Source organism: Simochromis diagramma, unplaced genomic scaffold (genome assembly GCF_900408965.1).
Source record: "Simochromis diagramma unplaced genomic scaffold, fSimDia1.1 OVJJ01000021.1, whole genome shotgun sequence".
NCBI lineage: Eukaryota > Metazoa > Chordata > Actinopteri > Cichliformes > Cichlidae > Simochromis > Simochromis diagramma.
Genome location: NW_024387194.1, coordinates 495,013 through 519,942, shown reverse-complemented (window position 1 = coordinate 519,942; position 24,930 = coordinate 495,013). Strand labels below are relative to the sequence as shown.

Genomic DNA, 24,930 nt, shown 5'->3' with positions numbered 1-24,930 from the left:
ATTCTGTTTCTGGAGGCAACGTGGCTGTAGCTGACCGGCAGGATCTCCTCTCCAAGACCCAAATCATCCACCTGCAAACGCACACACACGCACAGACAGACACACACACACGCACAGACAGACACACAGACACACACACACACACGCACAGACAGACACACACACACGCACAGACAGACACACAGACACACACACACACACACGCACAGACAGACACACACAGACACACACACACACACACACACGTCCAGGTTTCAGTCTGTCGTGGTCAGTTCAGCTCTTATCAACAGTTGCTGTGATTTGGTCTCAGTGTTGCTGTTATGATATGAACTCACCATATTGAGCGTGTTGGAGCCCACCCGCCCCTGCAGGTCGAATCCCTCTGGGTCCATGTTCAAACACTGCTCCATCTGATCTCCGAGTGGACCACAGCCAACCTCCAAAACGACTGCTTGCCTCTAGAAGGATGACCTGTTTGGATATTTAGGTTTAAATCCTCTCAAGATGTGCGCAGCAATGACCAAGAAATGAAAGACAAGTGAAACGGTAGTAAGAGGCACAACATTTCATATGAACATCTTAGTGACCTTCCTGAATCTTCATTTGCATATCTCATGTTTTAGATGTTCCTGGAGGACATAAAGCCCTGCACCTGCACAGGAAGTCCTTTAATCACTACATCCTTTCACACTGGACCCACTCATGTCTACAGGTTTTGCCGCACATTAAGTTTCCTGCTGCGCCGAGGAAAGAGCATCACAAGCACAGATGTGGAGCGTGATATACTCGTGCATCGACCGCGGTGCGTGGCGATGCACTTTCCCGCGACCAATAGAAGCAAAGCCTGCAGAACATGAACGTTCTGCACACGTCCAAGTTTGGTCAACTTTTCCACATACAGGGACCTCCAGAGTCCTTTCAACGGCTCCGTGGACCTCGGGGGGACTATTGTGGAAACGACACACTCTTCACTAGTCGGCACAGTTTCAGAGCTTTAGTGCTGATGAATGAGCGATACATGTTTTATTAAACATTTGGATATAAAACGACACAGACCCCTCGTAGTGGATACAACGAGGGACACAATTTTTTGAAATGAAGGAGCATCTCGCAGCCGCAGAGCAGCCGCAGAGCAGCCGCAGAGCAGCGCGCTCAGCGCGCTCAGCGCAACACAAAGTTGGGTCATTCGCTCTAACTAGCAGTGAGGTCAGCGCACTGATGTGAAACAGCCTTCTTATATAAAGTGTCCTGAGATAGGTGTTAAATAAAAGTGAACAGAACTGAGCACACAGGACTTCCTGCCCGTCTTAGCTGAGGACATTTTACCAATGGAATTTCTAACCACATCTCGAGGTTTCACTTCCTGGTTTGATGAGGGTTAGAAAAATGAGGGGTAGGGTTTCAAATCCAACTCTGGACTAAACAGGGAGCCAGTAAAAGAAGCTAGTGTGGGGGAAACACCACCTGCCTTTGTTCCTGTACTTACACTGCAGCACGTGGGATCCGCTGACTCCCTTTCAAGCGCACTTTTCAAACAGCGCGACAATAATGAACTTCAACCAGCAACAAGCAGGTTTTCAGCTCACTGTCACAGGGTGTTTCTAACATCTGCCAGATGTAATAAGGGTGCTCGAGAAACTTGCTTCATACCTGGAGGGTTTTTGTTCCCAGCTTTTTTCTCCTAATCAAACAAAGCATGTGTTACCTTGGTAACCTGGGGGCTCTTGCACAGGTAGTAGGATGCAGCCAAACCCCCAATCCCTCCTCCAAGGACAGCGACTGTTCTCATTGGCCAACTGCAAACACAAATGAAATCAAGAAGAGTGAATATGCTCGTCCGGTTTTTGGACACACGTTTGTTTTGGGGGTTTTTACGCCACCATGGTGAACGTGAAATGAAGAACCGAACTTAAAGGTTTAACATTAGAATGACTGGATTAACCATCCATCTCCAGACCTTAACTCTGCTCTGTTGTGAGATTCTGAGGGGAAGTGAAACACCTGCTCATGCGAGCTAACAATCCTATATGTTTAATTCAATATTAGAGACTAAAGCTGAACCTCTGCTTCATGGCAAACAGACTGTAGGATAGACAAGCTGTGAAACATACTGATGGACCTGAGCTGGGGTGGAAATTAGGACCCACCACTGGCCAAATGTGGGTAAATTTATGAAGTGGCGTGTAAATTTAAAACGATGCACAAGCCACCGTGTCAGGTTTAAATTAAGTTAAGGTGTTCATACTGTGTTACATCAGTGTGTACAGGTACACATGTGTGATACACTGTAAGAAAAAAATGTACTGTACAGAAATGTAACACAGTTAATTAGTTGGGGCGATCGTGGCTCAAGAGTTGGGAGTTCGCCTTGTAATCGGAAGGTTGCCGGTTCGAGCCCCGGCTCGGACAGTCTCGGTCGTTGTGTCCTTGGGCAAGACACTTCACCCGTTGCCTACTGGTGGTGGTCAGAGGGCCCGGTGGCGCCAGTGTCCGGCAGCCTCGCCTCTGTCAGTGCGCCCCAGGGTGGCTGTGGCTACAATGTAGCTGCCATCACCAGTGTGTGAATGTGTGAGTGACTGGTTGTGTAAAGCACTTTGGGGTCCTCAGGCACTAGTAAAGCGCTATATAAATACAGGCCATTTAAGAATAAATGATACAATTCATAAGGTTTGGTTGTTCTGGCCAAATGTTACACACAGAAACTAGCGGCTGGTAAAATGTTTGGAAGATTTTTATTTCCAGCCCCGACCTGAGTGTAGCTGATAGCCGATAGCTGGTAAAGATATAGCCGACAGTTGGTTTATCAGGCCTCTCACTCTGTCACCCTCCACCCTGTCAGTCTGTCCAACCGCCCACCTTCACACAAAGAGCCCTGCAGCCTGGCAGGAGGCTTTTTGTGTAGTTGATACTTAAAAGAGCAGAAATAAAGGAAAGAATTCCAATTTTCTGTCCTTGGTGTGTCGCCTTTATCCTCAGTGGATTAGGAAGCACGGCGGTTCAGTGAGCTGTCATTTGTGAGATGTGGTGAAGCCAGCCGCCTCTTATCTGACGCGTAAATGTAAGCTTCGGGCACGCGCATCTCCTTCAGTGATGATCAGACTCACGCACGCGTATGCGCGTGCACACGTTGCAGAGTCTGATTGCATCATATTCATATAAAATCATCTTTAACAGTTGACGTGAAACTTTCAGCACATTTTCTCTCATCAGTTTCATCTCGAACTGCTTTAAAAACTGTAAACAATGTGATGTCATGATGTGACGTCATGTTAACATTTTATTAAAACTCATCTGTGAACTTTTTTAATCATGTTTCAGCACAGATGTGAGCATAACTGCCCTTTGATTTTTTTAATATTGCAGCTGACAGACATGAACCCAGATGTTACCGGACCAGAGGAACGACGTGCAGAAAGTTCCACAGCAGGCCGTGCCCGCGCACGGCGCGTTTCTACACCATGTTGAGCAATCAAAGCGCTTCACGTAACTTGTGGATTCACCCAGTCACACCAGCACAGGTGGCTTAGCTAACTAACATCTGCACACATCCCGTGGATGCATCGGAGACGAACACGGGTCAGTATCTCGCATGCAGACTAGGCTCGAACCAGTTCTGCCACCTCAGCTACAGCCACCCACGCGCAATGTGTGCGTGTGCTGTTATGCGTGCGCGAGTCTACAGACGCTGCCGCACAGCCTAGTGTAGACGCGCAAGAAGGTTTACGCGCCGCATAAACATGTCAGCAGAACTGTGGCACGCTGCTGACATTTCCAAACAACCCGACGACAGGTCACAGTGGAAAGTGTGAACGAGCGTACTTTGGCAGGTGGACGATGCCCAACACCATCCCCGTGAAACAAACACGCGGGCTGTTACAGAGTCTGCGCCAACAGCGGGCAGAGCCGCTTCACGGTCAGCGTCCTGCTGCCGAGCTCGGGCTTACCTGTAGACGAGGCACGGCAACGAGTCCGCGCTCCGCAGCCTCCACTCACGACCACAATAACGCTTCCGACTTCGTCTTGATTTTAGATTTTTATTGGCAGCTGGCAAACAGCTGAATGGTGCATTACCGCCACCAACTGGTGTGGAGTGTGGTCTGCGTCTCAAATCCAAACAGCTTCCCCTCTTTTTAAAACTGAAATAAGGCCTGATGACCTTTGATCACAAAGGTCCTATTTGATGTTACTGAGCATGTTTCCTCCTCTCCACAGTAGTCACACTCCCCCGTATTATGTTACTTATTACTTATTTCCTGACTCCACAGTGTGCCGGAATCCATAAAAAACACCTGTAAGTCGCATCACGTGTGTTCTGAAACGTGTTTGCTGAATCTCTGCTCCACCGTCTGAGTGACTGTAGACGGACCAATGATGAGCTTGAATCTGAACGAATGACTGCATGTAATGGCCTCATGCCTGCTACCCACTGAAAGCTAATAGTATTGTGAGCATTTCTCCGGTGTATACTGAAAGTCCATCATTAATCCTTTTCCCTATTTCAACCGTAAACTCCGGGACCACAGCTACACCAGTTTGACCAGCTGTGTTTGTATATATTTGAACATAATTATAATACTGGTCAATGAAATTCTTCTTTTCCAATAATGTGAAATCTACTGTGGCATCAGGAAGTATCCATGGAGGTGTAGCTGGTAACGGCCCTCTTTGACTGATGTCTAACTAATCCAGTTTAAATTCTGTTGCTCGCCGTCCCACAGTCCATCCAAAGCTCTTTGTTTCCCGCCTTTCTTTCTCCCAGCAAGGTTTGATTACTCCTTGTGTTGGAATGCTTCCAACTTTCAGACTCCTTCAGAATAAAAGTACATCCTGACAGGAAAGAGTTTCCCGTTTTCGACTTTACTGCTGCCAACTGGTTCAGGTGTGACTCAAATAACAGCAGCGCAGTTTAACAGTGCAGGTGAAAAGGTCAGTATTTGCTTTATTTATGTGGCCCTACTTCTGCTGGGTTTCAGGTTTCATCAGAAATGCTCAGCGGGCACGAGGTGAAGTACTGACAGTTAGGACTCCTCGGTCTTTAAGGCTTTTAGGGTTAGAGCACAGTCAGTGTGCATGCTTCAGCTTTTTAGTGAGGTAGAATCCCCCAACATGCCCCTACAGGACCACTAAAGTTTAAAAAGCAAAACAACAGCAACCGGAGAGTCTGCGCAGTTTAAATTACAATTTAATTCCTGACAGATTTGTTTCTTTGTCGCAGCATCTTTTTCATTGTCATGCAGAAAAACAGTCGTTCTCCTTTTGCTTGTTTTCTTTTTTCCCAGCAGGTGATCCTGCAGATCGTCTTTTCTCACTGTCCTGCTTCCCCTGTTTTTCTTTCCCTCTCCTTAGTCAAACTTCTCTTGTCTACGTCTTTCCCTTTCCTAACCCCAGTCACGTCTGTTCTGACTGTAATAACTTAAAAGTTAAAAATAAATAAATAAATTATAAAGCTCAATCGAGTGGACCAGTATAGCAAAGCTGTAATGATCCACTTGGGAACATAAATCTGTGGGACATTTTTCTTGGCCTTCAGTCAATAATTCTGATGCTACAGTGCTGAACGGGACGGCAACAAAAAACAACAAAATCAGAGTTTTACTTTTCAAAAACTACTAGACATCTGAAGGATCCTAAAAATGGAAAATAATGAAATCTTCCTATGGGGACATGATGAGATGCCAGTCTTTGAAAAATGAAAACTGTGACATATTGAACTGCATGTGAAACAGCTTAATCAACAGGCGGCCGTGGTGCAGCCAACCAGACTGAATCTGTGGTCCAAGCCTCCACAGGGCTTTGAATCTGTTGGAGCTAAATCAATCTGCAGGACCAGATCAACTTGATCCTCTTCTTAAGTTGGCTGCAGATTTCATAGCTGAACCACCAACTTACATTTTTAATCTTAGCCTCTCAGACAGTAGAAATCTGCCTTTGTTGAAATAACTACAGGTCCATATCTAAATCCTCTGTTTTTGCAAAAGTTCTAGAAAAGCTTATTAATATTAAAAGACCTGTTTGGACAAAAATTCAGTTCTTTCCCAACATCAGTGGAGATTCAGACAACAACACAGCACAATAACCGCTGCATTAAAGTGGTTAATGACATCATTGATGTAATGGGCTGTTTTAGTAAACAGACTAAACAATGTTGGTCTATCTGTAAATGCTGTAAGCTGGTTATCAAATTACTTGTCAGCAAGAACACACTGTGTCCATGCTGGGTCTTCTTCCTCTTTCCCCCCACTATCCAAAGGAGTTCCTCAGGGCTCCGTACCAGGACCGTTGCTTTTTTCTCTTTACATAAACAACCTTTGAGATAACTTATCAAATGCTGCATTCCATCTTTATGCAGATGATAAATTATCTCTTGTTCATCTCCTTCAGTAGCACAAACCCTGCAATTTCTGCAGTCTTTCAGTCCTTGAACTCAACTTAAGTTGGTGTTAAATGCAGAGAAATCCCAGTTCATGTTATTCTCAAATGGCAAAGAGTTGCTAGCTACGTCTCCTAAGATTAAAACCATTCAAGGAACTGAAATTGAAATGTTCTTACGAGTATCCAGGGACTGTTATAGATCAGAATTTATCATGTTAAAACTCACATTCAAAGGCTTGTGTCCAAGTTTAAACTAAGCAACTTTTTTAGAAATCGATCCTGTTTCTCCCTCCAAGTGAGAAAACACTAGATTCATGCAAGGTTTTTCTTTCTTTTTACCTGTATTGGATTACGGTGACGTGCTTTTTATGAATGCACCTGCACACTATCTAAAGAAATCTGATACCGTCCACCGTTGTGCTTTACGTGTCATTACTGGCACGTAAAGACCTTCCCATTGGTTGGTCTTTATAAATCTCTCCTTGGGCTGGTTCCCTCTTATCTGTGTGTTTATATGTGGAAAACAACCAATACAGGCTTCGTTCTCATAATATCAGACAATTGATTGTCTCAAAACTCAGAACAGAATTAGGAAAAAGGGCTTTTAAATACGCTGCCCCTGCTTCCTGGAACATCTGCAGAAGGAACTGAAATAGTCAGAAATGGTTCCCTGAGGGGAGTTTAGGTCCGTCTTAAAGGAACAAGAGAATAATTATTTTAGTGTGATTGTTTTAATGTTGCTCTTAATCATCTGTTATTGTAAATATTTCACGTTTGTGCGGGATATTGTATTTGTTTTCATTCTTATGTACTTGTGTGGTACATGTATTTTTGACTTTTGCTGCCATGATGCCAGGTCATTGAAAATGAGATGTTTACCTGGATAAATAAAGGACTAATAAAAAATATATAATAAAATCTTCAGGACCAAACCCGAATGTGCAGGGAAGTAACTCTCTTATCCACTTTGGAAAACCCCAACATACAGGATTCAAACCAGTGGCTATAGGGATGCTCACCACGGCACATATTCACTGAGAGGAACTCCCAAGTCCAGCAGAATTCACTCCCTCTCAGGGAGACTGGTTTCCAGAACCCAACCTCTGGATATATCAAGCCAATATCTCTCAACCTCAGATAGCAGTTCAGATACCTTCCAACCAGAAAGCTGACAGTCTGTGTTCCCAAGAACGTTTCAGCAGTTGTTTGTTGGCTCACCAAGTAGCTTTGGACTTCCCTGATCCCTGCCCCACTCCTGTAGGACAGGGCGCTGGTGACTCCAAACTAAGCAGCACATTAATAATCGCTTTTGATGTAGAGAGCTATAAAAAAAATAACCCAGTGAATAACATCAAAATGAAAGCAATCGTCTCCTTAAGCTATGCAGGCAGTTTAACTAGGCTGCTTTCTCAGAGACAGACTGTTGGATTTCAGCATTCGTCACGTTTTGTTTTTGTAAACAAGCTTTTAAAACTTTCACAAAAAGACAAAACTTACTGTAAACACCTGTTTTAAGATTTAAAATTGTTGTTAACCATAATCTTAAAAGCACAGGTTGACATGTGATTCTTTTAGACCAATCATCTGACAGTTGTAGTATATAAAGGGTACAACCTCCATTTTGTTTGTTTGAATGTTAGCTAAAAAGTGCTGGTATGAGTGTGCAGGTGAACGCAGCGTGAAAGAAGAAAGCGCTCAAAGCACCACACAAGCTTGATTCCCTGTAAAAGCCGACGGGTGAACCAGAGTGGTCATATACACGCTGAAGGCTGAGCTTTATCACTGTACGCCTGTCAGTGTGATGCCTGTAGAATAATGATGAACCTCTGAATAAAGTCACATTTTTTAAAGAATATTGTCACTTCTTAAATAAATTAATATGCACGATATTATCAGCCTCCTGTTCGCCTCCTCAAACATCAGCAATCCAATCATGCTAAAGTTTAACTTCTCTTCCACTTAATGCCTTTTGGCCAGCTGTGTCTTTTAACTTCGAGATCTCAAATTTCAACAGCACAAAGTCCTGTCAGTACATCCTTCCATCTTTTCTGCTCATCTGGGGCCAGGTTGCAGGGCAGCAGCCTAGGCAGAGAAGCCCAGACCCCCAGCCACATCCCCAGCTTCTCCAGGGGATCACCAAGAAGTTTCCAGGCCAGCTGAGATATATAATCCCTCCAGCGTGTCCTGGGTCTGCCCCGGGGCCTCCTCCCGGTGGGACATGCCCAGAACACCTCGTCCAGGAGGCATCCTTGTCAGCCACCCAAACCACCTCAGCTGGCTCCTTTTGATGTGGAGGAGCAGCGGCTCTACTCCGAGCCTTTCCTGGATGGCTGTCTCTAATCGCAGAGGGTCAGCCAGGAAGAAAGCTCACTTCTGCCGCTTGTATACGCAATTCTTTTGGTTACTACCCAAAGCTCGTGACAATAGGTGAGGGACGAATGTAGATCCACAGGTAAATTGAGAGCTTTGCTTTTACACTCAGCTCTCTCGCCACCACAACAACAGCATCCACATCACTGCAGCCGCAGCACCAATCCGACTGTCAATCTCTCGCTCCCTTCTCCCATCACTCATGAGCTAGACCCCGAGATACTTAACCTCCTAAGACCCGGACTCTTCCACAGCAGCATTTTTAATTCCTCTTTGATATTTGGTCACATTGGGGCCTGATGAATGTAAAAACAAAGAATTGCCAGATTTTTTTTTTTTACCTTACTTTTGTTTAAAGTTTTGATACAACAGTAGCAGCATAATGTCCTTGTAAGTGGATATCAGGCCCTTGTAGAGCAGAACTGAGTATTTTGGTCTTTAATCGACAGTACTCTTGAAGAACTGTCAATTTAAAAAAAGCTTCCAGTAGATTCCTAAATATCAGACTTGGAAAAGCGTCTGCTTTGATGATGAACCTTTTCTGCAGAGTGTTTGCTCTTTCACTCACAGCTGAAAATCTCCATTCAGGGAAGGAGGCACGTCTGTAAGATTTAAAGTCAGTTGAGGAAATCGCTCAGCCCGGCAGCGTGATCTACAGAATCTTTGTTCCCAAGTCCTAACCTACGAATGAGTCGGGCGAGGGTTGAGCTTCTTACTCAGAAGTGCAGCTGCTTCTTTCCATCAGGTCATCACAACAGATCCATTACTTGCAGGGCCAACATACTGTACATCCAGTTTCTTTGGCAATGACCTTCATAAGTGCAGGGTGCTGCAGACATCAGAGCCAGCGCATAGCTACAACTCAACAAGTTGAAAGAACAACACACAACTCACCTTTGTAAGGTCAGTGATCAGGCAATGGTTGACATTCAGTAGGAAGTCTCCTGATGCCCAGTTCCTTTCTCCTATTTAGTTTGTGGTGGTATTAGCACCGAGCTAACAACTACAAGTGTACCACAGCTCATTTTCACGCCTTTAATTAAGACAAAAACCTTATTGTAGCCTGACTGTTTCATGTGTAACAGCTGTTATGATGACATGTTTCATTAATTCAGTGGATATCCACACTTCTTTAGAAAGTGTGGTGGCTGTACGAGGAGCAAGGACGGAAAATGAGAAGTGCAGCATTCAACCTGACAGGGCGCGACGATCAGATCAGGAGGAAGAAAAGCAGAAAGCTGATGTTTGTTTGACTTTGGTGTGCAAAAGTATACTCTTTATTCTTATTATATATCCAACTTTATTTTGCCCCAACCCTTACCCTCCACCCAGCCCCACAACCAGTGGCATTCCCATGTCACCAGTTACTGTCACTGTTACAATAGCCAATCAGAGCTCACCTGCAGAAAGAAGGCAACCAAACAAAGAAGAGCAGAAAAAAGGGTTACTTTCAGTTTGTTTTTTTCTTGTTAAATAGTAATAAATACATTGAGATGCAGTGGTTCTTACTTTATCCTTTTCTCTTAAGCAGAAGGGTTAAAAAGTTTCTTTTAAATTTCTGTTTCTATTTCTTTTTATTTTTTTATTGATCTGTGTTGGATCTTTAGCAGCAATCCGGACCAGTTGTCATGGTGATTAGCAGCACAGAGAGGAGGAGCTGTCTGGAGGAGAAACACAACAGGAGAAGGAGAGGAAGAGGAAAGCAGGGAGAGCGTGAGGCGGAGAAGGAGGAGGAGGAGATCCCTGTGAGTGTCAGCAAGGCATCAGTGTCCCGTGACCACCTCCTCCCTCCGTCTCCCTCTCGCTGTCCGTGCTGCTGCGACCAAAGAACATCAGAGGAAGAACAAACGCAAAGAAAAACGAGAGAGAATCCGCCAGTCCTCAACCACAACCTTTCAAATCGCCCCGTCTTCTTCGTGTAGCAGTACATATATATACACATACATATGCATATTATATATATATGTATGTATAGCCTCCTGCCTGCATTTACACCTACTTTCAAAATGGGTCCTTTTCACTTCAACTGTGACCTGACTTCGACGTGTCAGACTGATCAATAGACACCGTCCGTCCAGACCAGCGAGGGGGGGGGGGCCTGCTACAAATCTGATCTCATATCTTACAAACACACATGCACGTGTGCAAACATGAACAGACCAATGCGAGCACGAGCCCTCCTTCAGCTTACAGCTACTTTATGGAATAAAATGGAAAAACTTCTCTCTCTTTCCCCTTCATCCTCCTCCTCCTCCTCTCCAGACTCAAACAACAACCACACAGAACACACAACTCCTCAAACCCGAGAAAAATCAAATGATATTAATCAACACTAAAATTAATAAAAACAAACTGGTCACAATCATTCCTTTCCAGTTACAGGCGCGACAAAGACAAACTAAAACAGGAAAAAGGAGTTTCCCAGCATCCTCCTCCTTCTTCCTCCTCCTCTCATGCAGTACAAAGTCTCCTTCAGCACAAAGTTCACCTCTTTGTCTCTGAACTCTGGCTGTATGTGTGTAGTTGTAGTAGTTGTAGTTAAAATTGTATGGCTTTAGGGCATGGTTCAGGTTTTATCAAGAGTTGGCTGGCCCCTCGTCTGAGTCCGGCCTCCCTCTGCCTCCCCCAGTGGGGTTATTGTTGTTGGAGGCAGGGTAGTAGTCTTCAGGGGGCTGGGCTTGTGGCCCTGGGGCGGTGGGAGCCGTCCGAGTCCGGAAGGCAGACAGTCCGATTGGCAGAGCGAGGGGCAGAGATGCAGAGCCAAACTGAGAGGCCTCCATGGAAGACACCGCCCCCAGGTGGTGCAGCCCCAGGGATACACTCACATCCATGCTGTCACTCATCTGGGGCGAGGATCCCTGTGGGCCCCCCCCTCCGCCGATGCCTGTCTGTCCACCCTGCCTCAGGCCACGGCCACCATTCCCATGGTGGGAGTAAGTTGGGTGTGGGTGGTGGGGCGGGTCCAAGAAGTGGCGCTGGTGTTGTTGGGAGGCAGCTGGCTTATGGAGCAGCAACTGGGTGTATCCTGGATCCTGACCCCCACCTCCGCCATCACTGCCTGGCCACATTCTCATCTGCTGCTGTGAGGGAGCCTAGATGGAAAAGAAGAGAGACACGGTCAGTGGGTTGGGATTATAATGGGACCAGTGACAGCACCATCTCTTTTCCACAAGCACCGACTCAACTCTGTCCTTGTGGTAGTACGCGGCACCAGACACTTCTTTAAGCTACGCGGCCAGGGTTCCCATCGAGCCGTGTAGAGATGACTAAATGCCACTGATTGGCCAGGAAGCGACCAATCAGTGGACTGGTCGGCTACATGCAACCGCAAAGACGGCGCGCTCCGACGTTTTTGTGCCCGGCGGCTGACGACAGCATCCAGACAGAGCGAGTCGACTGTTTTACACACAGATGACATCACGGCACTTTCAGGCTGCTTTGCTATGACAACCCCACCCACACTCAGGTGGTGCTTAACAATTGAAACCAAGAGTAGAGTTGAGTAGAGAAGTCAGATGGTGCCCAGCAGGTGCTACTGGAAAAGAGGCTTATTTGATGAATATTATGGGAACTCCAGTAAGATTTGGATGGTTCAGTTCCAGGTTACAGAGAAGTCCTTTACAAACAGGCTGGAGCACGAGCGTTTAAGGACAAATATATCATGATGAATACTGGTTTTCATGGATGGAAGTGAAGAGTTTGCTATGCTTATACTGTTGTCTTTCACAATTTTTAAAGTCAATATGCAGATTTTCAAAATAAAACTACTCAAAAAGGATTATGGTCAGAAAAAACTAGTGTGGGCAAAATATTTCATCACTGCCAACAGGAATGAAGCTGCTAAAGTAATCTGACCCGGGATAAACATTCCTGCAGCAGCGAGTGACTGATGCAAAGGTCCTCATACCGTCTCAATAATTCTCTGTTATTGTGTATGCAAACAGTGACAGTGGTACCTGAGGGCTGGTCATCTCATAGTCTGAATGTGTAACAGCAGAGTTGTAGTAACGATTACTGTAGCGGTAGTTGCGGTTGTCATTGGAAGAACCACTGGAGCCACCTGGAAATAATTGACACCAACATTAAATTCACACTTGAGCACAGCTTTACTTCATGGATTTATACTTTTAGCTAAAACAAGCCATAATGCATTCATTCTGTGTGAACTAAAAGAAAGACATTTACAAAAAAGAAGAAGAGGAGGGGCGTGGCTTCAGTAGGGTGGTTAGAAGGTCCCGCGCCTCTGTCGGGTATGTACCCCGCCACGAACGCTGGGCGTTCAGCTCTGACTCGTAGCGTGTTTGCGCGACGCTGAAGAAGACTAAAGAGTGGATCTGCTTTTCCTGTCACCCAGAATGAACTCGCCTGTCTCGCCACTTTCATGTTCATCAAGAAAACTATGAAAACCTGACTGAGAAATAAAGTAATGTGCTGACAGGGACAGGGAGGGTGACCGTGCTGCAGTGTTTAAGTACATAGACCCTCCATTGAATATCACTGGGTCACATCAAATCTGTATTATGAAGCACTAACGCCCAGCAAACAGCATCCTCTCAGCTGTTTCACTACACTCCTGCCCCGGTCTACTTGATCCTAACAAAATCCTGCTTGAGACATTTTAGGGATGAAATCTAAATCGCTACCATTTCTTTGGAGCTGTGACAAGGATGACATATTCCTCATTCTAACAGATACGGAAAAAAAGTTCAAGGAAAGCTGGTGCAGAAAGAGAAGAGTCTACATTACCAGAGCTAGAAACAGAGCTAGTAGTGGAGGCAGAATGAGAGTGGTCCATGGCAGGAGAGGTGGATGTAGATGAACTAGTATTGGTTCCTTCATCTGTTGTTTTCTTGAAGAAATTGTGCTGCAGGGCATAGAATGGCGTGATGCGGCTTTTAGGGTCGTAGTCCAGCATGCGCAGGATCAGGTCTGGAAGAGGACAAACACTGACATAATGATGGTGGCCAGCTACAATTGTAGTGTCAACCCCGTGATGTTTCTTGTGTCCCTCGCCCTCACTTGATATCTGCTCCTCATGCTAACTCCACATAGAGGTTCAGCGCTTTAATCCACGACCACATCCTTTCAGTCAACTCCCACAGGCCAAAGACAAGGGTAGGAACATAAACCAAACACTAAACTGACAGCTTTGCTTTCACACTTAACAGAGAATGATAGCCAGGACCCACTCTCCATGAGCCAAAGGTGTGGGGAAGCAACCCTTTTGTCCACTGGGGAAACCCCAGTGCAGCGAACTGGGAGGACACAAGTATACCGACCCCTGACTCTTACCGATGAGCAGAATCCAGCCCCATCTCCGGGACAGTGCTTCCAGAATGCAGGCTGTGCCCTGAGGTGAGCCCAGCTATAGCTTTCTGGTACCTCACTCAACAGCTCAGGCTCCTTCCCCTCCAGAAAGGAGACTTTTATATTCCACAGCCATTTTGACCAACCAGGGACAAAGTGCCGAGTCCTCCACCTTTGACGGCTGCGCACTGGCCTACATGCTGCTACTATTTCTGCTATGCTTACAAATGAATATAGATTTCATCTATACACATCACATTAGAAGAGACACCTCAGGAGGACATTTACTGCGAGAATAATTTACACAACTTTAAATGTATTTATTGTTTCACTCATTTATATTTTAGCCTCTCTGTGTTTGTTGTTTCCACCTCCATGGAACTTGTTTACATGAATATTAATGCTCAGTCCTGCAGTAATCATGCAAATGCCTACCTTTAAACTTTAGGTAGTCACAAGGGGCGTGTCCTGGCTCTCCTGCTCGCCGGCCCCCTGGACCCCCAGTCTCAACACCCAAAATCTCATGTAGACGCCGTGTGGCTGGGGGCTTATACTCCTGGAAAACACAAAAACACACACACGCTATGACTATTAAGGAAAGTCTGTGAAGTTCCAATAACAACATGAAGGCACGCTGTTCTTCAACACTTTGCTCAGGACACAATACTGAGGTTAACACTGAGACTCGTATTCTAATTAAAGAAAACTTCACCGTGGCTCAGGGGGTTGGGAAGCGCATCTGTAACTGGAAGGTTGCCGGTTCGATCCCCGGGCTCTCTGTCCTGGTCGTTGTGTCCTTGGGCAAGACACTTTACCCTACTGCCTACTGGTGTTGGCCAGAGGGGCCGACGGCGCGATATGGCAGCCTCGCCTCTGTCAGTCTGCCCCAGGGCAGCTGTGGCTACAACTGTAGCTGCCTCCACCAGTGTGTGAATGTGAGAGGGAATGAATAGTGGCATTGTAAAGCGCTTTGGGTGCCTTGAAAAGCGCTATATAAATCCACTCCATTATTATCATTATTATTATTATTTAGCTCCGTTTCCCAAACTCTGTTGTCTTGGAGACACAATAGTCCAGGCTTAAAGCTGAAACTGCAGGAAACAAAGGTCCTCCATGGTCGATAAAATCTATGAATCCTTCTTCACAGAAAGCCTGTGAGGAGTCCTCAGCTTGTTCGGTGCTTTGCACTTTGTACTGGGTTGGGCCTGTTTTTGTCTTAATTTTAATGGCACAGATTCAACGAGGTGCTGGAAACATGCCTCAGTGATTCTGATCCATAGCTGTGTCTCATTGATGGCTGTGTATTCATGAAGCAATCCTCCAGTTACACCACCTCCCAGAAGTGCTGTATTAGTTTGTGATCTGGACCATGTGGAGGCCCTTTGAGTACCGTGAACTGACGGTGGCATTCAAGAACCCAGCCTGAGAGGCTGTGAGCTTTGTGACAGGCATCAGGCGATGGCTATAATGTGATGATAAAGGGATGGACATAGTCAGCACCAATCTCAGGTACCAAGTGGTGTCGTTGTGGTACTGAGTCGATACAAAGGGCAACAAGAAAAAATTCTGCACCCATTAAACCACCACCAGCCTCAATTGTTGATACAAGGAAGGGTGATGTTATGTTTACACCCGACCATCCACGTGTCACAGCAAAAACCGAGGTGATGAAACATTTTCCATTTTCTCTTGTCAGTGTGGTTCTGCTGCTGCAGCTCGTCTGCTTCATGATTCCAAGTGTGAGCACTCAGAAACACTCTCCTGCCCCTGTTATAGCTTCGTCGTAACAGGTGTTAGTGTGTTATTTATAGTCACTGTCGCCTTCCTCATTATCCTCTCATATCTGGCATTAAGAAAGCATTTTCAGAGCTGCTGCTCACTGCACATTTTCTCTTTTTCAGGTAAACCTGATGGTTAGAGAAGAACACCCCGTGGATCCTCAGGTAGAAACAGAACACACCAGAAGCCACGGCGTGTTTAGAGTCACCTGTCTTCCCCAGTCTGATGCTCAGCTTGAACTTCAGCAGGTTATCTTCACCATAGCTCAGCAGGTAGAGCAGGTCATCTATGAATCATCTACCAACTGGGAGGTTGGTGGTTTGATTCCTGGCTGCTCCGCTCTGTATGCCAAATAACCTTGGGCTAGATACTAACCCACTGGAGTATGAACGTGTGTGTGACAGCAGGACGACAGAAAGGACTTGAACGGAAAAACGGGTGAATGAGGCAAGTTGCTTAAGTGCTTCGAGCGCTCAGGTAGAGTAGAAGAGGGAGTCCACCTGGATATCCTGTGTTAGTCAACATTTGGAAAGTGAACTGAACTAAACACACAAGTTAAAATTTTTCCACATGTGAAGTCAAAACAGAAGCAAACGTTACCTTCTTGACATCCTTGTTCTTCTTCACCGTCCACAGACCATCTGACAGCTTGTCAAAATACTTCCTGGCTTTAGGAGCTGCATCCAGCATGTGGCTGGGTGGAACTCCCAGAACCTCCACAATTTTATTCATCTGGTCAACCTACACACACACACACACACACACACACACACACACACACACACACACACACACACACACACACACACACACACACACACACACACACTCTCTTAATGTGGACCAAAGTAAGAGCATACCACAGATATGCTGTTGCAAACACATGCGGTCTTCAAATTCATGCTTCTCAGTACAATCTCAAAGGAACTAAGAGTAGACTGGAAGAGACAGACTTTCTGTCATCGTAACAACCGTGTCTACAACGTGACCTCTCTACGCTAGCTTCTTAACACATCTAAATGGATGTAGCATAAAACACTGAGCACGGATGAAGGACATCCCCGATTCAACCCCGACACTACCCGACACGTGTGTTCACGCTGGTGTTGCTGTTACCTCATTGGAGCCGCTGAAGAGAGGCTCCCCTGTGTGCATCTCCACTAGGATGCATCCCAGAGACCACATGTCGATAGCCAGGTCATACGGCATTCCCAACAGAACCTCGGGAGAGCGGTAAAACCTGCTCTGGATGTACTGATAGATCTAAGAAGGAAGTGGAGTTTAGCAATCTGACACCAAGACTTTACAGTGTAGCTATTTAACTGAACACATGCAATCACATTTGACCACACATTCACACCTTGCTTTATTCTATACACTTTAAGCACATTATCAAGGGTTGTGGTCAGAACAGGCATGAATGTCATGGTAACTTTTTCCCACAACACAGAGAGAAGCTAACTGCTGTTCATGATTAGCAAGAAGACAGTGTAGAGTAGCACTTCTTAAAGATTTAAATGAATCTGTTTATTTTTGTCCCTGCATGTAAACTTTTGAGCCTTGTGTGGATCAAACGTGTGCGCTCAGTTTTGTTGTCCAAGCTGCAGTATTGTACAATTATTCCATCACGGAAAAAGGACAGTAAAATTTAAAAAAAGCCCAAAGTTGACATTCATGCCGATGAGATGATGACAGCTGTGTCTCTTCTCCATTCCCACTAAAGCTAACCTAACTTGTCTTTGGGCAGTGGGAGGAAACCCACACAAAAACTAGGAAACCTCTTATCATGAGCCAACAGTCCTAATTATTCTGCCATCGTGCAAGCCACGCTACTTGGTATATTTTCCAAATGTGAACGTTGTGAGTAACGGGGAGTGATCCTAGTAGGAGAGCAGCGTTTATAAAGAATCATATCTGGAGTAAGTGTGCTCACTCTCTGTCCAAGCTGGCAGGAGGATCCAAAATCAACTATTTTGATGGCTGATCTCTTGGGGTTACACAGCAGTATGTTCTCTGGTTTCAGGTCGCAGTGGATGATTGACAGCTCCGGAGTGGCCAGGAATAATAGTGCTGTAGACAAAACACCAACATGTGTCAACAATATTATGCAAACTGAAGACACGTATAGTCTAAATAAGTGCACATCATCAGCATTAAACCTGCATTTACTGCACATTTCTAGAATTATTACCAGTGTTTACATATCGATCAGTAAATGTATTCGGACACCTGCCTCACTACACATGAATAACTGAACCGTTTAACATCTTTTTATTCCCTGTAAGACCAAACATGTAAACAGTAGCAGGGATTGCTGTTTCCATCCTTAAGAGCTGAAGGTGTGAACACTGGATGAGAGAGGCTGCAGGGTTAGGCCACTAACCCAACCCCACTAACTGCTTTGGACTGTGGGGGGAAGCCGGAGCACCGGAGAGAACACGCAAGAACGGGAGAACGTGCAAACTCCACACAGTGGAATCGAACTGAGGACCGTCTCCTTGTGAGGCTAGTCACCGCCGTGCTGCCCAACCACACGACATTTACAACCATTTATTCAAATGTGTTATTGTTACTTTGTTGTGCCAGCTGTGTGCTCAGTTTTAAAACGCTCGCCGTGATTGGTTCAGTCGTTCACGGTCAGCGCTTTGTTTAAGCTTAACTAATAGCACTACAGACCACGACTATCACACATGCTTCCAGCACCTTTTGTGGAATCACAAGTACAAACGCGCAGCCACAGTGTTGCAGCTGCATGTCGTCTCTATGCACCCACCTGTACAGAGCTGCTGTGCAAATTTCCTGGTGAGGTTGAGGGAAACTCCTCTGAAATTGGTGTTCCTCAGCAGATCGTACAGGTTGTAGCTCAACAACTCAAACACCAAACAGAGATGGTTCCTAAACATAAAGTGACGCTTCAGGTGGACTGCACAGAGACAGATTGACAGACAGACACAAAGAGACAAATGGGAGACATGGGGAAAAGTTAATCCACTGAATCGTTTAAAAATACCACAGTTATGAGACGTTTCAGTTTCAGGTGTCAAAGGTGAGGTGAAATATTAAATATGTTTTTTGATTATTCGTCATTCCCATCTATGTGAACATTAACGGGACAGATTTGTTATTTGTCATTTCAAATGCAGGTAGTAAGTGCTTGTATAGACAGATCTTTGTACTTAAACAGCCTCAGCATGATAGGAGAGCGCACACTCTAAATACCTCGCATGTTTGAATTCTGCTGTTCAGCAGCCAGTGTTAGCAACAGTGTGTGTGCACAGAGAATAAATGTAGTAAAGGTCCCCCTGTGTGTCTGTAATGAACCAGGAGAAGCTGTGTTGTACAGCAGTGTACAGAGTGTGTATCTTACCTATGTAATATTTCATCTCAGTGTCGTGCTTGTTCATGAGCTCCAGCAGGCGTAGTTCTATCTGTGCCTGGTTCAAAAAAGCCTTTTTGTTCTTAATGATCTTAATGGCAACCCACTCCTGCTCATGGTGGTCGTAGGCCTTCACCACCTGTGGACACATGAACACATGTTACATCACAGGTAGTGAATCACTCAGTTCAAGGACAGCCAAACACTTCCTGTCTGACTTTGTCCTGTCATGTACACAATACATGTAGCCTGTGTCATAACAACAATGGCTTTGCCTTTGATTTCTTAATGTAACGCAATCTACTGATTACAATTACTGAGTGCAGCTCCCTGTAAGAGCACATTGGTTTGTTTGCTGTAATCAGTGACCTTCAGATGTGCTGCTGGCTGTCGCTGGGTTAGCCATACCGACACTTTAGCTCTGTACATGACAGCTTTTACTAATCCTTCACACAGAGTTTACTTTCAACTTTTCACAGAGACACGGCCAAATTTCACTAACGGCAGAAGCCGTCAAATAACTTTAGTTCAGACATTTTGGACTTTGCGTCTATCTACGCCGCAGTAGTAATAGAAGTGGAGAATGTTTCTTGTGGAGACCTCACCTGTCCGAAAGAGCCTTTCCCAATCAGTGAGTCTATCTCATAGCGGTCCAGCCACTTTTCTCCATTTTTCACAATGTAGTCATAATTGTCATCGTCATAGCCATCGTTATAGATTTTTCTCTCCTTCTTCGTGCTGCTGTCCTCAGGAGGGACCTGCTGGGCCCGCCGCTTCTTCTTAGTATAGTACACCTGTGGACACCAACACAGCTCAGGCTCTGCTTCACAGTACATCTGAAAGCAACAAACCCAAATAACCTGTGCACCAGCAACCAGCTGTTACTGCTCTGCTCTTCTCGGGGTGTAACAGCAGAACTGCCTAGATCAGCCGTCTCTTAAGTGGATGCTGGATTTCAGTGCAAAAAATGACGTTCACATCAATGACCTGTGGCGCACAAGTATAATAATAATAATAATAATAATAATAATGGATTGCATTTATTTAGCGCTTTTCGAGACTCTCAAAGCGCTTTACAATGCCACTATTCATTCACTCTCACATTCACACACTGGTGGAGGCAGCTACAGTTGTAGCCACAGCTGCCCTGGGACAGACTGACAGAAGCGAGGCTGCCATATCGCGCCATCGGCCCCTCTGGCCAGCACAGGTAGGCGGTAGGTGAAGTGTCTTGCCCAAGGACACAACGACCGAGACTGTCCGAGCCGGGGCTCGAACTGGCAACCTTCCAGTTACAAGACGAACTGCCAACTCTTGAGCCACGATCGCCCCATTTCATGGATGAAGAACTATAGATCAGCGCTGCTGAGGGTTTCCTTGCTATAAAAGCTTGCTCTGTTTCGAGGTCTGCACTCTTCTGGACAGAGATCTCAGATGTCGTTTCTTGGAATCTGGTGAAGCCACTGGCCCAGTTTGGGGGTCAGTGGTCCAGTTACCACAGGCACCACTGTTGCCATCATCTTCCACGTCTTCCTGCGATCCTCTCCCAGCTGTTGGCATTTCTCAACCTTCTTGTGATGCTGCTATCACTTGGTATAGCTGCATCTATCCCTCCGGTTGGTTAGCCAAGATAGCAATCTTTTTACACAGTCAGTCTCCAGGAAATTTAAGGTGATGTCCTCTGAACTTTTGGACTGTAACTGTGTGTGTGGTCCAGCTTTTACAAATGCAGTGGGACCAGAGTCTGTTTAGACAGTTACATTTTCCATTTTTAGGTAAATCACATGTAAGGTTTACAGTAAGTCTCCAGGAAATCATGGCGACACAATTTAAAGTACAAAATAAAAGGGTGTGTGTGTAATGTTACTGTTTCATACCTCATTGATGTGCTTATAAGTTTTGATGAGGTCAACAGAGAGTTTTCTCAATGGAGCGCTGGCAGGGTCTCTGAAACTAGGGGGAATTCTCCGCTGGAGTATGGTCATATCAGACAGCACCTACAGAGAACAACAACAACAACGTTTCACAAACTCGTCTCAGGTTAGATGCAGGAGATGTTCCTCATGTGTGTATCAGGACAGCTTCACACTAAAAACAAATGTGTTCATTCTGTGTGAGTGCACATCAATAACCTTTGCAGTTTGTACCAACTGTATTAGTTTGCTATTACAACTAATACATGATAAGTTGTTCCACTGCACCAACTTTTAACAAAAAAGAACTTAATACAAACTAAGTTGCTGGTAGTCTGAGGGGAGCACAGACCATCAGGCAAAGCACACACTCGTTTTTTATTCACATACAGGCCAGTTTCTTAAAAGGTCAGGTAACAGAATCTGACTGACTGAGGATTTTTAAATTAAGATTTTAATACTTGGTCCTTTTTTTGACAGATTCCTCACCTCAGAAACAGAAAGAGGAGGATTACTGATTGATGTTCTGCTTGGATCAAGTGTTGTTGCAGGGAAACTGCAAAGTGCCCTCTGGTGGACAAACTATGCAACAGCAACACTCATAACACAGTTGAAGGGAGTTAGTCTCATCTTTTTCTTGCTTTTTAGTTTTTATCTGTCTTCTGCTGCTCGTCTGGGTTTGGGAAGCAATGACTGTCTAGGACAAGCCTGAATCACCTCACATAGGAGGCAGAGAGAAGGTCACACAGCTGAACCACCTAAACCTGCTCCTTTACTAATTAGAGGTGTAACAACTCATATTTTGAGCCCCTCTGAGGTGTCTGAGCTCTCTAAGCAAGTGTCCAGCCATTACCTGTAGAAATGAGACTAGTTCTGGTTAGTGACCCAGAGGTCAGGACTATATCGAGGCTTGGAACACAGCTCAGCTGGTAAACCCAGCCTGTTGGTGTTCGTTAGTCAAAAAAGGAATCTATTACACATTATTTGTTACTTTTCTTAAATGTAATGCAAGTGATCGCCACAGAGCTCCTACTTTCGAAACATGCACAGGTAGCCTGACTGCTCATTTGTTTGTCACCTGTTGAAGATCAGAAGTTTGCAAACACTCAGCTTTAACGTCACTCTGGGTTCTTGGCTAGCCTAGTGTTAGCATGAGGTCTGTGCAGATGTTTGCAGAGAGCTGAAGTTGTGTTAGCAGCACAGTGCAGCTTGCACTTTACCATAGCGCTGGCATCCTTTAGTGTAATAAAAGCAATCTGCTGTAGACTGCTCCACCATTTTCCTCCCACTGTACATGAACTGAAATCAGCTGACCTTTAACAGGCGCGTGCAGGAAGAAAAAAAGCATCTTTGATGTTTCTTCTATCCACCCAGGTGCAGATCACCCAAGAACCTTTGTTACTTTGTAACGCATTAGAACCAACACTGCTCATCCTAGCCTTAGTACCTGCTGAAAGTCACACTGAGGCCAGAAGAGCCACATTAGGGTAGCCACGTCGCTTGATTGCTTCTTTATAAATTCCAATGCTGGTACACTTACAAAAAGATAACGTCAGGCTCTAATATGTGGAAGAGCTTGGGACTGTGACATCACCATTTGAGTGGAATGGAAGTTCTTTACAGACTGGAGCACAATTTGTTGCTCTTTCCAGTTTGGAAGCAGCAGCAAAGAGCTAAGGTCGCAGACCAACAACAGCTTGGGCAACAGCTGGAAAAACATTACCTACAACAACATTTGGGAAAATCACAGTATTGTTACCTCTTGTAGTTTTCATGTGGTTACACACCTTAGATGTGGCTGTTAGCTTGGTGGTTGCTACATGGCAGCATCAAAGAAACTCTATATGCTTTTGTTTTTAAAATACCGGGTACCATCAATACCTTGGACAAGTTGTTGTGGCAACCTCTGACCAGAGAACTACAAGCTGCTGCAGGTTTGTCTGCACACATTACAGAGCTACGGCTCGGTCGACTGAGCCCCACACTCATGAATGTGTGCTGAAAGACATTTCTGCACTTTAACTTGTTTGATGCGTAGGTGCTCATCACAAACAGGTTCTGTGTTTGGGATCGTGAGCATCTGTAGCTGGTTCAGATGGATCTAGGGCTGTTCGATATAACGATATATATCGGATGACGATATAAAAACGTCTGTCGTTTCATTTTACGCTACCGTTTGTTTCGTGGTGTCGCAAAATAAACTGTTTACAGCAACATTTTTTCACCGTTCTGATGTCACTGTAGTTATTATTAATTTCTTAAAGTTCTCTCTTTCTCTTATATTTAATATAACCACACTACAGACGGACAAGCGCCTGTTTTTATGCGTTGTCGTTAGCAACAACGACGGTAACACCATCGTGTGTCCGCATGTTTATTTTCCACATAAACCTTTCACAATAAAGCTCAAGATCCTGTTGAGACTTTTCAAAATAAATGAATCACGTGAAAGAGCAGATTATTTACGGATGAGAAATAAAAAAGAGCCGCCAGGTGCTAAAAAATAAACCTTAGACTCAAACGTTAGAACAGGCTTTTCCCCGCAGCACGCCGTGTAATAAATACTCACAAAGAAAACGGCGGCCGTTACAACTTCTGTCTAAAAATGTATCGTTTCATGCATCGGTTAAAACACTCGACTCCAGCTACATGACGCGCAGCTGGAAACACTTCACGCAGGTCGAGCTGCCCGAGATTCACAGAGTTTACAGAAAATGTTACATGTTTGTGATTTATATCGTTATCGGGCGATAGATGTCTTATATCGGGATATGAGGTTTTAGTCATATCGCACAGCCCTAGATGAACCCATCATTTTCTCCTAGATGAGGTATAACATTATTCGTTTCTGACCCATGGCATTAGCTTTCCTGAGGAATCCACGAGCAGTTAGTAACCACTATTGGATCAACTGCAGACTCCAACTTTGCTCATACTAGTTAGCGATATTTATTCATATCATTACCACTGTTCACTAATGTAAACTACAGTCTGTTCTATTTAGCTGTGTGAGGAGAGCAGCAGTGCCCTTTGGCATACAGGCTGGTAGGACCTGAGATCAGGATCAGAAGCAAATTGTGTATGAGACAGCCGGGAGATGATTATGATGTGCGCTGCTGCTGCTGTCGCTTCAGTTTACAGAAGACCCACAATGCCCGGTAGCTGTTTGCTATGAAAACACCTTAAGTGTTCACATTTTGAGGGATAAGATGTGGGTGGAGACCTGGCATACAAATGTCAGTATCGATTACAGTGACCGCGAAGCAAACGTCTATCTTCTAACTTTAGCTGTACTGGGTGAATCTGTAACACATAAAGTGGAGACATCTCAAAACTGAGAGCACTGAGCCAGGAAACATATTTTAATCATCAAATTCAAAATGCCTCTGAAATCGTTCTCGTCAGCTTAGAAAAATCCTGGTTACATTTAGAGATATTTAGAGTAGTCGTGTTATCTTAAAGGTTAACCTACTTTCAGTTTGAATGGTTCTGGTTCTTATATAGCAGTAGGGTTAGTGTTAGGCATGAATAGGTTTACGTGCTTTCCTCTTTACTTTGCTGAAACCTGGTTGGAGATGTATTTCTGAACATGTTAAAATAGTATAACGACAATAACAACTGAGACAAAGAAAACAAAATAAGAATCATTATAAATAATTTACATGTTAAAAAGGAGGAGGAAGCATAAGCTTGTTTAATCCCACCCTCTTTCCACTATTAAGTAACTCATAGTCTACACGTTCTCTTCCTTTTATGCATCCATCAGAAATTCTTCATTACAATTTGCTACATGATTTTTTTAATAACCCCAGT

The 24,930-nt window shown here is 44.8% G+C and overlaps 2 protein-coding genes across 3 annotated transcripts in view; both read right to left on the bottom strand.

Annotated features, from left to right (window-relative positions):
* Positions 1-48: 48 nt before the first annotated feature.
* LOC120745215 (protoporphyrinogen oxidase-like) lies at positions 49-4,068 on the bottom strand. The gene is made up of 4 exons (XM_040049938.1): positions 3,945-4,068; positions 1,706-1,796; positions 336-471; positions 49-71 (listed from the first exon to the last, which is right to left on the bottom strand). The coding sequence occupies exons 2-4, from the start codon at positions 1,787-1,789 to the stop codon at positions 64-66; spliced, it is 228 nt and encodes a 75-aa protein (XP_039905872.1). The 5' UTR covers positions 1,790-1,796; positions 3,945-4,068; the 3' UTR covers positions 49-63.
* A 5,695-nt stretch (positions 4,069-9,763) lies between these two features.
* The window catches only part of dyrk1b (dual-specificity tyrosine-(Y)-phosphorylation regulated kinase 1B), a 61,756-nt gene continuing 46,589 nt past the window's right edge, over positions 9,764-24,930 (bottom strand). Inside the window, exons 3-13 of one of the 2 annotated variants that reach the window (XM_040049924.1) lie at positions 21,082-21,201; positions 19,810-19,998; positions 19,196-19,343; positions 18,602-18,751; positions 17,762-17,898; positions 16,945-17,091; positions 16,429-16,569; positions 14,485-14,605; positions 13,489-13,671; positions 12,699-12,802; positions 9,764-11,834 (exon numbers count right to left, since the gene is read on the bottom strand). In XM_040049924.1, coding sequence (XP_039905858.1) covers positions 11,319-11,834; positions 12,699-12,802; positions 13,489-13,671; positions 14,485-14,605; positions 16,429-16,569; positions 16,945-17,091; positions 17,762-17,898; positions 18,602-18,751; positions 19,196-19,343; positions 19,810-19,998; positions 21,082-21,201 — 1,956 coding nt within the window. In that variant the 3' untranslated portion in view covers positions 9,764-11,318. The remainder of the gene's footprint in view (positions 11,835-12,698; positions 12,803-13,488; positions 13,672-14,484; positions 14,606-16,428; positions 16,570-16,944; positions 17,092-17,761; positions 17,899-18,601; positions 18,752-19,195; positions 19,344-19,809; positions 19,999-21,081; positions 21,202-24,930) is intronic. The other variant, XM_040049925.1, reaches the window with a different exon arrangement.

Coding starts and splice junctions, on each gene's coding strand:
- LOC120745215 (XM_040049938.1), bottom strand. CDS start 1,789: ATGAGAACAGTCGCTGTCCTTGGAGGAGGGATTGGGGGTTTGGCTGCA. Junction 472..1,705: donor AGAGCCCCCAGGTTACCAAG/GTAACACATGCT, acceptor ATATCCAAACAG/GTCATCCTTCTAGAGGCAAG.